The sequence below is a fragment of the Erythranthe guttata genome, chromosome 4 (assembly GCF_056151865.1).
Source record: "Erythranthe guttata isolate IM_541 chromosome 4, IM_541, whole genome shotgun sequence".
NCBI lineage: Eukaryota > Viridiplantae > Streptophyta > Magnoliopsida > Lamiales > Phrymaceae > Erythranthe > Erythranthe guttata.
The window spans coordinates 19,105,148-19,117,791 of NC_142536.1; the positions used below are offsets into that span (position 1 = coordinate 19,105,148).

Genomic DNA, 12,644 nt, shown 5'->3' on the forward strand with positions numbered 1-12,644 from the left:
TGAAAACAGATGGGCCCAATTGATATGGGCCAGCCCATGGACCATTTGCACAACCGGGTCGGATCCTATAACGTTTGCATGTGATTTATAAAGACAAGTATATATTCATCATGGGACCAAAATCACTGCCATTAATCATTGGGAAAAAGAACATGGATCCCCATATAAATAAATAAATAAATATGATACCATAATAATTGGACTTTCTATTATAAAGCGCTGCCTTTCTTTATTTCTATTATTTATAATTATATTAATTAGCTACTTATATTATTCTAGTGTATTTATAATATTCTAGTGGGGCTGAAATATTATATATATTAAAAATAATTAAATTAAAGTGTTAGATCCAATCTGTCTTAGATGATTTAAAAACCTAATGTGGTTTATATAATTACGCATTGATCTACACATAATTACGCATACATCCTATGTGTGTGTGCTTAGTGGATAATTATTTATATAAATCTACGGTGCAAAATCACTCATTGTTTTTCACCGGATGTAGCATCGATTTGGATCCTAATATACATAAGAGATTGTTTTTTTTTTTTTTTTTGAATATTTATAGATAGAGAAAAAATGGAAAAGTGGATAAAACGAAACAAAGGCAGAAGAACATGAACATAAGAATTTTCGTTAGTGAAATTGTCCCTACTGGTCTGGAATATATTAGCTGTGCATTCACATGTTATATGTTTTTTGGAGTTTGTATTTTTATACTTGCATGTATATATAATTTTTTTTTTTTTTTTTTTTTTGATAATGCAGGAACCCGCAGCCAACCATATAGGTGCACTGGGTAAACCTACACTCTCGTATAATAGCTTGCAAACCATACGAGAGATGTAAACCACACTAGGCTAACCATGTGTGACAAGCTCGACCTAGCGACCGTTGGCAAGGGGATTCGAACTTGGGTCAATTGACCCAAGCTCTCTTGCTCCAACCGCTAGGCCACCCTTGCGGGTGCATGTATATATAATTATATATATATGAGAGAGAGAGAGAGAGAGAGAGAGAGAGAGAGAGAGAGAGAGAGAGAGAGAGAGAGAGAGAGAGAGAGAGAGAGAGAGAGAGAGAGAGAGAGAGAGAGAGAGAGATCTGAGCAATTATTAGCAGAGAGAGAGCACTGAAAATTGGCTGTTCTGTGAAGGAAACTATTATGGGCATGTGCCCATGTCTCCTTATCGTGCTCTCAACTTAATTCTCGTTTTTATTATCGCTAATAAAATTACTCATAAATATGTATTGATTTTTGGAAAATATATATGTAATTTAAGTAAATTAAATTTTCAACTAATTTTCTTTTGGGGGGCCTACTGCATTAAACGACAAATTAATATGGAATATAAGAATGGAGCAATTTGCTAAACACTCACGAACACTAATACTCTCGCAAATTCTGATAGTTGACTTTTGCGTATTTTGCTAAAGATCTCTTGGGCAACTTAGTTAAAGAGCCTAGACAGAAAATAGTTATTCTAAACTGAAAATACTTTATTATTCTCCATTCGTTCTTATCCATCCTTAAAACCACATTCACTCTAAAAAATTGAATTTCTTTCATTATTCCGCCGTTCTCTACCAGTCCCATACCTCCAACCGCCTAATTTCCGCCACAACATCATCGGAAAAAAGTCATTTTCATTTTAAATGTTTATTTTCAGCATAAACTGTATACTTTCAACATAAACTCTCCAACTAGGATAATTATTTCTAGTCTAACTAAGCTGCCTCAAAAGACTTTTAGCAAATTTAAAATATCGAGTGGACTGTTGGTTATACAAATATTTTTGAGGGAATTTTGTCCAATTTTCCCATACAAAACCAGTGGTAAAAAAATAAAATAAAAATCAATGTTATAGTTAATTTTAAATAAATGTACACTAAAATCCGAAAGGCCCATTATTAGATGTCTTGCAATTAATTGCTATTGGGTTCAAATTTCCAACCCAATAGTTTCTTCTGATTAATTCTTGAATATATGCTATGGCCCACTAACTTTTAATTGGGCCTCATAGGTCACCGTGTAAATAAACTGGTTAATGCTAATCTTACGGTAGCTTCTCTCACACACAAAGGTGGTGTTTGCAAATGATTATTTAAAAGCAGAAGTTAGTGATTGTGAGTTAAGGTGGTGTTTGCAAATGCTTTTTGAAAGTGATTATGCGGTTTTTTTTGCTCAATAATCTGTTTATAGGTGTTTGCAAAATCAACTTTTGCTTTTGCTTCTCTTAAAATAATCTGCTTTAAGCTATTTTTTTAAAAGCACCCATAATCCTGCTTTTTCAATTTTAGTTCATTTTCTGAAATATTTGCAAACACCCCAAACTTTTAGAAATAAGCACTTAAAACTAACTTAAATCACAATCACTAACTTCTGCTTTTAAATAATCATTTGCAAACACCACCTAAATCAGTTTTAAGTGCTTATTTCTAAAAGTTGGGTGTGTTTGCAAAGATTTCGGAAAATGAATTTAAATAGAAAAAGCAGGATTAGTGGTGCTTTTAAAAAAATAGCTTAAAACAGATTATTTTAAGGTGGTGTTTGCAAATGCTTTTTGAAAGTGATTATGCGGTTTTTTTTGCTCATAATCTGTTTTTAGGTGTTTGCAAATTCAACTTTTGGTTTTGCTTCTCTTAAAATAATCTGTTTTAAGCTATTTTTTTAAAAGCACCCATAACCCTGCTTTTTCAATTTTAGTTTATTTTCCGAAATATTTGCAAACACCCCCAACTTTTAGGAATAAGCACTTAAAACTAACTTAAATCACAATCACTAACTTCTGCTTTTAAATAATCATTTGCAAACACCACCTAAGAGAAGCAAAAGCAAAAGCAAAAGTAAAAGCAAAAGCTAATTTTGCAAACATGTGAAAACAGATTATGAGCAAAAAAAAGCTCATAATCACTTTCAAAAAGCTTTTGCAAACACCACCTAATTAATTAATCAATTAATTATATAATTAATTAATTAATAATGCACGTGTTTTTTCTAATTTTGGCGCTCACAAACGTTCAAGCCTAGAAATGAATAACATCACCGCCAAAAACAACTCCATTGACGGCACTTTCTAGAGAGAGAAACACAAAGCACTGTGTGTGTGTGTGTGTGTTTTGACGGAGAAACGAAGAGATGGCTGACGCAATCGAGCCGTTGGACTTCGAGTTTGAAGATACGATTCCAATTTCTCCACCCCTGCCGAAGAAAAGGCAAACCCTACTTTTACCCCCTTGCACCATGTTTTCATGCCCTAATTTCATTTTGGTCGATGTCTGTGTTTACCGAAGTAAAATACTAAGCTTTCTGTAGATTGTCAATCATAAAGGTTGAACAAATTTAATTTTTTTTCCCTTTTTTGTTTATGCTCGTGATTCGTGAGTTGAATCTAGTTCGTACTTGTTTTCTCTTTGACTCGGCGTTATAGTGAGTTGGGTTCCGTTTTTTGTGACTTGATTGCATTGATAATTCATGGATTTTGGAGTTATGGAAGTTCCATTTGCGGGATACTGAAATTAGTGGGCTTCTTAAACCTTTGCTATTTGTAATTAATATTACCATTAACTTGTGGTTTCGATTTTTTAGCAGGGTTCTTTTGGGCCGTGTCTGTTCGTACGAATTTTGAAGTTCATTTTATAAACAGTTGGCGGTAGCAAAATTAGGTTTATTTTGGCACGTTCGGTTGCATAAAAGATAGATTGGTTAATAAGTTCATATGAGAACACACACTTGTTTTGGCATGTTATCTTGATTCGATAAAGATGCTGCGATAATCACAATGAAGCGGAAATTAAATTAATTTGTTTCCCTTTTGTGCGGAGCTAGTGGAAAAGAGCAAATAGAACCAACAAGGTCACAAAACATTGCCGTATAATATTAAATGCAAGTTTCCGATTATGTCGTTGTAACTTTTAGTTGAATACTTCATCTGTCAACGCATGTTAAGGTTGTACATAAGGCAGAATTTGTTATACGGATTTGTTTTTTCAATAATTCTATGGTGATTAATTGTGATCAATGAAAACCTCTGGACGTGTACAATCCGAGAATTCCGACAGGATTTGAGTAATTGTATCGTGTGAATATGTATAGATTCTGTGGTGAAATAATCAATTGCCCCCTATCTTATTTTATAGGAAGAAAGTCATCGGTTTGGATGATCTCTTAGAGGATTACAAGAAAGAGCAAAAGAGGCTTGACGAGAGAAAACACAAACAAAAGAGGAGTCGAAAGGTTTTTGAAGCAGAGGATGATGATGATGATGAAGATGATGCAGAAGCACGTCTGTCAGAGTGCGTCGACCAGTGCCAAAAACAGGCATGGGTTATCGATTATTTTGTTTCTTTTCGTGTTATTTTTCTTCACAAAAATTTCCTATTTTCATTTCTTATAAAAAATCTTTTGTAGATAAATCAAATATACGGTGATGATGAGATGCCCTTGTGGGGCATTCGAGTTTTCGGGGATCAGGTTCTATTTTTACGAGCTTCGTCCATATCTTCACTCCACAAAATTTGATTTACCTTTTCGATTTAGTATATTACAGGCCATGTTTTTATTTTAATTATTTTTATTTTTCCATGTGTAACTTTCAGCAAATACTGCCACAGAAAGAGTATCCAGAGCTAAAAAGTTCTGTTCTCCTGCAGTCTTTCACGAAGAATGAGATCAATTCACTGGTCGAGCTAAACATCGAGAAAGGTTTTCAGTATACCGTCTTTTATATTCATGCAATATAGGTTCTTTCAGTCAAATATTTATATTTGGTAAAGCTAAGATTCATGCTTTTCTAGGAGAAAATTTCCTGGAAGGACTATTGATGAATGGATGGCTATTGAACATTGTACGTGCATCAAGTCGTGTCGAAAAATCTATTGCCTCGTGGACATTTAACTTAAGTGAGTGTATAATCATGTGAAATCACGTGTTGAAATTGTCTGTTAAAGCGCTTTCCTCACGATATTCCAGTGTTATATTCATCAAAGGTAGGGTTGACGGAAGCTGCCTGTGAGTTTTGGTGCGCTATTCTCTCATTCAAAAACAAGGTCATTCTTCTCTCAAATATTGCGTTATTTTTTACATGCACGGAAACGAGATATAATTTATTTCAGTTCCTAAATTTTGTGTTTATTTACATCTTATGATGTTACGCAGGCTGATTCCTCTAGCATCAAAATTGACTGGTTACCTAGATATTCCGATCTAAAAAGAGCTCTTCTGGCATATGGTTTTCTTCTGGACTCGCCTTCGAAGCTTTCATCAGATATTGATATGGTTAATGCTGGTAAGCATTTGAATTCGTTTTTTAGCCAAAAATACATGCATTCAAATGAGATATGAGGCCCTAATCTAATATATCCTGATCTAAATTGCTTGTTCCTCTGTAATCAAGATTTAAATATGTCGTATCACCGTTGTAATAAAAGTTCATCTTTGTCTGCTCTTCTCATTTTCTGGCAACCTGTTTTAGATTCGGATACAGCAGGACCACCACAAAACATCCGATCTTGGATTAAATTTGCAGGTGTCTGCTGCCGTACGAGGTATGCATATGATATTATAGAGCAACAAACCATATATTCCCTTTTTCTTAAGCCGTTCTTTCTAAGTAAAACTACACTAAGCAGAGTTAGTTGTCGCCAGAACTTTGTGTGATAATGCCGATCATTCCTCTTAATGATCTTGTTCAAGGATTAAATTTGTAATTTACAAAATTTTATATAATCAAGCATTGCACCACAGTTCTGTAAAGATTAACGACATTGAGTACCAATAAGTGACGGGTTTTGCATTTTTGTGTGCAGGGATGCAAATATAATTCTCTCGACTAAAGAAGCAGAAGAATTACTAGTTATAATAATATCTCTCTTTCTAGATCGACAACTACTCGGTCTGTCTATGGTTCTGAACGAGGGCATGCTTTCGGTAATAAATTTCTTCAGAGATGAAGAATGGCCTGACAGCTCTATCGAAGTAGCAAAATCTCTTGCTGACAGGTTATTTTTTATTAACTCAGTTTGATATCTAATTGTTAACTATTGAGAAGTGAGAACTTATACAAGTGGGGTCAGACGAGTCTCGATTCCTGAAATTTTAAAAGCAAATTGATCTGTGTTACATTTTTTTCTCTCGTGATTCCTGAATCTTCTTTGATCCATTTATCGTCACTATACAATCTTTGAATTAGTTAAAAAAAATCATATTTTCATAATAATGTAAATAATGTTCGTAACGAAGATTGCCTTGCAACATTAATTGCTTGAGAGTGGTCGAGAGTATTGTTGGAATTGATGGACGAAGTAAGCAGCTTAGGAGTGCAGTGGCATTCCAATTTCTGATAAAATTGTTGGGCAAAAAGGTAATTACACTTGATGTATTTTGTTTTTTCTATTAATTAATTTAAAAATATATTTCGACATAATACCCTTATTTGCAGGTATATGATACAGAGGAGGTCCTAAGATTGCTAATTTCGATTAATTTAAAAGACAAAATGTGTGATCTCTCGAGAATGTATATATACTTGAATCTGGCAGAAAACTGGCTATTATTCGACCCCATGTTAAGAGATAAAGCACTAGTACGCGAGTTATGGTGCAAATGTCTTCGAAATTGCTCTTCTGGGATAACTATCACCGATCTGAGGTCTTACGCTTCAATTGTAAGCAAACATATATTAAAAAAATAATAATAATAATAACCGTCCCTCTTTTTTTTTTTCATTATTTTCTTGTAATTACGCTTTAGCCAAAATCGAGAAAATACATCAAATTGTAATGTAATTCTTCCTACTATGCAGGTCAGGAGTAAAGCTTCATATCTTCTTCAAGGCTGGGCAAGCAAGTGATCATTTGTATTAGGGTATGTGTCTATATATATATATATATATATATATATATATATATATATATATATATATATATATATATATATATATATATATATATATATATATATATATATATATATGTATGATTGAAGTGTAGTTGATCGATTCAGGGACTAACGATATCTGCGGATGCTGTGGAGTAATCGAACACAACTGAAGCAAGAACACATTTGAAGTTCCTGAAAAACCGATGGTAATATTTTTTGCCGGTTATGGTTGGAAATCGAAATTTATTTTGATTTTACACACTGTAAATTGGTTTTTTGTTGTATATTTTATCACTTTTAAATTTTATTTCAACTGGGGATCGGCTATATAAAATATGGGAAAATTGTGTTTTTGAACCCACCAAGTGTTAATACTGTTATTTGAGATTAGCAATTAGTGCCATAAGTTGTTGGGTAAATTGCAACACCTCCCTGAGGTAAAGTGTAATTATTAAAAAATCCCTTCTTTTCAAGAAATTACATCCAGACCCTCGCAATATATAAATTTCTTACATCCACCCCTACAAAAGGGTATTAATGTAAGAAATCTATAAATTGGAAGGGGTGGATATAGTAATGGAAAAGTGAAAGGTTCTTTTGTAATTATACTTTATCTTGGGGAGATGATTGTAATTTACCCTAAATTGTTTATCCAAAGTGGATATTTCATTATTCAGGAAATAAAATTATATTATATTAATTTTTTTTTTCCTGAAATAAAAGGTTACATGGGATTCCAAATTCGATTTTAATGTAGTAATAATATCTGCCATGGAAATTAAATTCTACCTACCACTTGGAGGAGAGAAATGACTGTACATGGAGAACGGTGACTCATTTAATTTTACTTTTTTTCCTCTGATAGCGACTTTCAACTCATTGAAGATGACAATTAACAATTTAATTAAATTTAATTATTAATCTTAAAACATTGATTTTAAAATATAAACTTTAATTCAAATGAGAATATAGATAGATACACGTGTATGTATAATTAAGGTAGAATTCGGTCAAAAAGTAAGCCATTTTTTGATGGGACATTTGCAGTTATGATTTGCCTATTGCTTTGCAACCTATTAAAAATACTGATATGACACACCAAAAAGCTAAAGCACTTTAATTTTTAATTAAACATTAAATAATTTTGATTTTTCTCAGAAAAATATTTATTTATTTATAATTTGTTATTAATAAAATAAAATAAAAAATATTATCAAGGTATTGTTTGCAGAAGGTTGGAAAGTGGGATGCGAATAACATGAGCGAATGAGAGTTGTCTTAACTCCCGCGTTTGGCGCTGATTTTGTAATTATCTGCCCAATAAAAACACATCCAATCCTGACGGTCTTTTCAGGTTTGGCAGTCTAGTCCCTATTCTTTTGGCTTCTTCTGCCTTTAGTCCTACATTTCAACTTCCACAACTACAAATTTTAAAAAAATAAATTTTTTTTTAAATAGAACAATATCTTTTGAGACCAATAAATATTTAAAAGAACAAAGCCTATATGATCTAATTGATAGAGTAAAATATAAATAATAAGGGGTTTGAAATTGAAAATATATTAATTGTTGGGATTGTGGGATTGGTTCTTGACTCGTCAGTTCTACGCAGTCAACATAGGGTCAGAGGGGACCATGAACCCCTCAACTATTTTCGAATCCCTAATTTTTTATGTAAAATTTCCAAAAAAAAAAAAAAATTGTGTACAATTAGCATTATCAGCCTCCTTCATAAAAGTTTTAATGCATTCGGCTTCTGCAAACTTAAAATTCTGGCTCCGCTAATAGTTCCACGATACATTTTTTTCTCAAATCAATATAATTTCATTTGAAATTACAATTTGACCCATCGGTTTGACGTTTTATTTTTTCACGGTGCAACGTTCCGGCCGGTGGTTTTGATTGCCAATTGACGGTTAAAAAATATGTGAATCGTGATCGGGCCAAATCAAATTGGCTGGATCGACCCGTGATCAATTCTAGAGTAAGGTAGCTCGAGTTCGAATGATTTGTCCAGTACGATTTACCATGTTCCTCATTTTACGAGTTATTACACAAAAGACGAAATTTGATCAATGTAGATATTTGGTTAGAGCAACTCCAACGGAACAAATGTCAAAATGGAGCATTAAACATTCATTTGATACTTGATTTAATACTTTGATACTTCTAAAAAAAATCACTTCAACCACAAGTACCAAATATATTATAAAATTTTAAATATACGAATAATAGTAGTATTAAATGCCACATGTCAAATATATAGTGATAGGTTAATGGAATGGTTATATTTTTGATACCTCATATTCTAGAGAGTATTTTTGCACCTCATGGTGGTTGAATATCAAAATAATTCTCACTAAAATATCTCCATTTAGAGAAGGATTTTTGAATTTTGAAGTATCAAACTGGTAGTTTTTTAGTATGATACATTTACTTGTTTCATTCAAGTTGATGTTTTATATTCTTTTTTCAACAATTTATTTTTTAAATAAAATAATAATGAAAATAAAATAGTGGCAATAAGTAAGTCCTTATAAACCCCTTTAAATCATTCCGTCCGACAGTCACATATTTCAAAGATGGAAGAAGAAAGAGGTCTTCTTAATTGGGTTCATTTTTACCCCCAAGAAAAGGTCCCAAACAATTCTTCATCTTCAATATTCAATAATTACATTTCTTGCCATTTTATTTAATTTAATCTTTTTATTTATTTTTTAAATTGTTGAAAAAAAAAACAGAGTATGGATGATGAAGTAAGGCAATCACTTGTGCTGGAAGAGGAGCTCAAACTCAAGGATCAAGAAATCTCCCATCTGAAAGAAACGATCGCCGCCGCCATTAGAGAGCGAGACGAAGCTCGAGACAACTGCCGAAGATTACTCTACGAAAAGATTCTTCTCCAACAACATTCAGTCAGCATTATCGAAGAAGAAGGTGATCCTGCAGTACGAGGAATAATCGGAGGAGTTTCCTCCTCCGACTCCGACGACAGCATCGTCTCATCGCCGCCGCCGCAGGTCGAAGCGGAAACCGAGTTTCCGGCGGGTCTGATTATAAACAGGCCTTTGCCGGAAAAGGGCAAGCTTCTGCAGGCGGTGATGAAAGCCGGGCCGCTGCTGCAGACGCTCCTCCTCGCCGGGCCTCTTCCCCAGTGGCGCCACCCTCCGCCGCCGCTCGACACGTATCAGATTCCGCCGCCGCCGCTCTCCCTCCGGCAAGACCCGCCGTCGTCATTACTATTACACAACAGCAACGACAACGTTGATTCTGATTACTTCATTAATGAATTCAAGTATCAAAGAGTTGTTCTTCAATGAGGTCCCTTTTCTTAAATAAAAGAAAAAAAAAATCGTGTAATTTTGTTTTATATTTAGAAGGGTAAATAGCACTTTAACCCCCTATGGATTAATCTCTGTGCACATGACCCCTCGTACTTTCTATATAGCACAAATGACCCCTTGTATTTTATTATAAGCACAAAACCCCTTGTACTTTCAAAAATTTCTTCTTTCTAACGAGCATGATTATTTACTAAGTGGAATACCATAAGAGAGTTATGTGTTGAGATTAAAAGTATACTGTATAAGGGGTTCATGTGCACAAACTTCAAACTGTAAGTGGTATAATGTACTTATATTGAAAGTATAAAGGGTCATGTGCACAAAGGTCAAACCATAGGGGTTAAAGTGTTATTTACCATATTTAAAATGTGAAGTGAAGATCCAAGATTGACCAATCAGAGGCTTCTTTGTAATTTTCTTGGCCAGCATTTTTGGTTGAGGAGTCACTTTCTTCACCATAATTAGTATTTGTTTTCTTTTGAGTCCTTTTTCTTTGCCTTGGGAGCAATTAATAGTTTTTTTTTCTTCAATCTTTGTAATTATATGACATGCAACATTATATTCAACTTTGTTTTTGTAAATAATATAAAAATTAAATATGTATACATATATAATTGAATATTATGACATATACCATATTGGTGTAAGAATAGAATAAGTAAGAATGTAGTAGTGGATTTCTTTGAATAAGAAACATCCATTCAAGAGTCAAAATTGGTCCACACGGCAATAAATTTGAAATATGTGTCCAAATCACGTTCTCTTTCCCATCCTAAAGATTCTTCACTTTCTAATTTCCTATCGATAATTTATAGATTGTACGAGAAAGTTTATGATAATTGACTCAAGTTTGACTTTTTATTCAGGGTGTAAAAAGAGGGAATCGAGTTTTGAAAGCCGATTTTTGACCAATTAAGTTTGACCCCTCTCCAAAGTCTAACCACCTCGAACTGCCTCAAATCTCCTACAAGCTAAAATTCAATTTTTTAAACATTAACACCAAAATCATAAAGGTATTGAATTATGAGACCGATTAATCAGCCCCAACGGCCCACTTAGGTATCTTTGCACATGTGGGCCATAATGCCCATATTACATACATCGGCCCACTTAGGTAAAAATGTGAAGGTTTAAGTCTTAAAGGCCCAAAAAGGAATTCAAATTATGATTTAATTGAACTATTAAATTAGTGATATCATTAATTGAATGTACATAACTTAATATATCAAGATTTTATATTTTATACGAATAATATTGTGTACGTATAGAAAATATTATATAGCCATAGCCGAGGACGAGCTAAGCCTGTGGGATGGATGAGGTTTCGGATTTAGGCACGTGCTAGGATGACCATATCAACAGTTGCACACACACTCACCACGTGTCACACATTTTCACCAATTTAATTATTGCATTACTAATTATAAATTGATAAGATTAATAATTTAATATATAATAATACCCATTGTTAATTGGAGAATTTAGGGTTGTCCTAATCCATACATTTTGATGCTGCGCTGTTAAGTACGCTGATTATATATTAATATTATTAATTTTTTTTTTTTTGCGAGTATCTTTCTACTGTCACATTAAAAAATTGCAGATTCAACCAAATTAAATAGAGAATTGCATGGAAATTGTAATGAGGGTGGAAATAGAAATACAATAAGATTAAAGTCAATGAATTAATGACTTATACATATGAAATTAAAAATAATAATAATAAGGGATAGAGACTTTTAGGTAACACCTTCCTTAAAGATAACTTCATGGCACTATTTTTATGTCACTTAACTCAATATAGTCGCGGCCGGTTCTGAGGGTAGGCAGTCCGTCGCTTAGGGCCATCGATTTTTTAAAAAAAAATTAGCACTCTCTATTTTTCTATACCCTTTATATCAGCATTTATGTTATTAAATTTATATATATTTTTAATTATTATGAATTCTTTCTAATTCTTAAATAGACATTTAATCAATGATTGTTACTAGTTCCTAATTATTAAATTTAAAATGTATTAGTTAGTTATTTATATTCCTATAAAATTCTCAATTCATTGATTAGTGTTCCACCTGAATTTGATTTTATTTCAAATATAACATTCAGGAATTTGAATTATATGCGGCGCTACCTCAGAATCCCTAAAAAATTAAGTTTACCATATCACAAATTTTTGTCCTAATTGTCGCCATTCGTTAGAACGAGCTAACATATTAGTTTAACACGTTTTCAGGAAATGAGTTTTATTGTAGAAGTGTCCCATTTTTTTTAACCGTATTCAAATCTTGACTAGGACCCCCAAATTCTCAGAAACGGACATGAATACAGTGATAACAAAATGAAATAGTTGTTACAATATTGAAAGTATTGTCATTTAATATCACTATGGATCATGTAGTGATAATTACATTTTCTTACAT

The 12,644-nt window shown here is 32.9% G+C and overlaps 2 protein-coding genes across 3 annotated transcripts; both read left to right on the forward strand.

The window, feature by feature from the left end:
• The first annotated feature begins 2,987 nt into the window (after positions 1-2,987).
• Positions 2,988-7,237, forward strand: LOC105958555 (actin protein 2/3 complex subunit-like protein). 2 transcript variants are annotated; one of them, XM_088817242.1, is made up of 13 exons: positions 2,988-3,216; positions 4,141-4,321; positions 4,412-4,474; positions 4,600-4,705; positions 4,798-4,902; positions 4,973-5,049; positions 5,159-5,288; positions 5,475-5,547; positions 5,809-6,000; positions 6,242-6,362; positions 6,441-6,665; positions 6,804-6,865; positions 7,004-7,237. In XM_088817242.1, exons 1-12 carry the CDS (start codon positions 3,140-3,142, stop codon positions 6,849-6,851), a joined length of 1,398 nt encoding a protein of 465 aa, XP_088673368.1. In that variant the 5' UTR covers positions 2,988-3,139; the 3' UTR covers positions 6,852-6,865; positions 7,004-7,237. The 2 variants fall into 2 exon arrangements, with proteins under 2 accessions (XP_088673368.1, XP_088673369.1); XM_088817243.1 differs by having other exon boundaries at positions 3,007-3,216; positions 6,991-7,237.
• Positions 7,238-9,414: 2,177 nt separating this feature from the next.
• LOC105958509 (enabled-like protein (DUF1635)) lies at positions 9,415-10,384 on the forward strand. Its single transcript, XM_012982509.2, has 2 exons — positions 9,415-9,516; positions 9,622-10,384. Exons 1-2 carry the CDS (start codon positions 9,463-9,465, stop codon positions 10,198-10,200), a joined length of 633 nt encoding a protein of 210 aa, XP_012837963.1. The 5' UTR covers positions 9,415-9,462; the 3' UTR covers positions 10,201-10,384.
• Positions 10,385-12,644: the final 2,260 nt, after the last annotated feature.

Coding starts and splice junctions, on each gene's coding strand:
- LOC105958555 (XM_088817242.1), top strand. CDS start 3,140: ATGGCTGACGCAATCGAGCCGTTGGACTTCGAGTTTGAAGATACGATT. Junction 3,217..4,140: donor CCACCCCTGCCGAAGAAAAG/GCAAACCCTACT, acceptor CTTATTTTATAG/GAAGAAAGTCATCGGTTTGG. Junction 6,363..6,440: donor TAAAATTGTTGGGCAAAAAG/GTAATTACACTT, acceptor CCTTATTTGCAG/GTATATGATACAGAGGAGGT.
- LOC105958509 (XM_012982509.2), top strand. CDS start 9,463: ATGGAAGAAGAAAGAGGTCTTCTTAATTGGGTTCATTTTTACCCCCAA. Junction 9,517..9,621: donor ATTTTTACCCCCAAGAAAAG/GTCCCAAACAAT, acceptor AAAAAAAAACAG/AGTATGGATGATGAAGTAAG.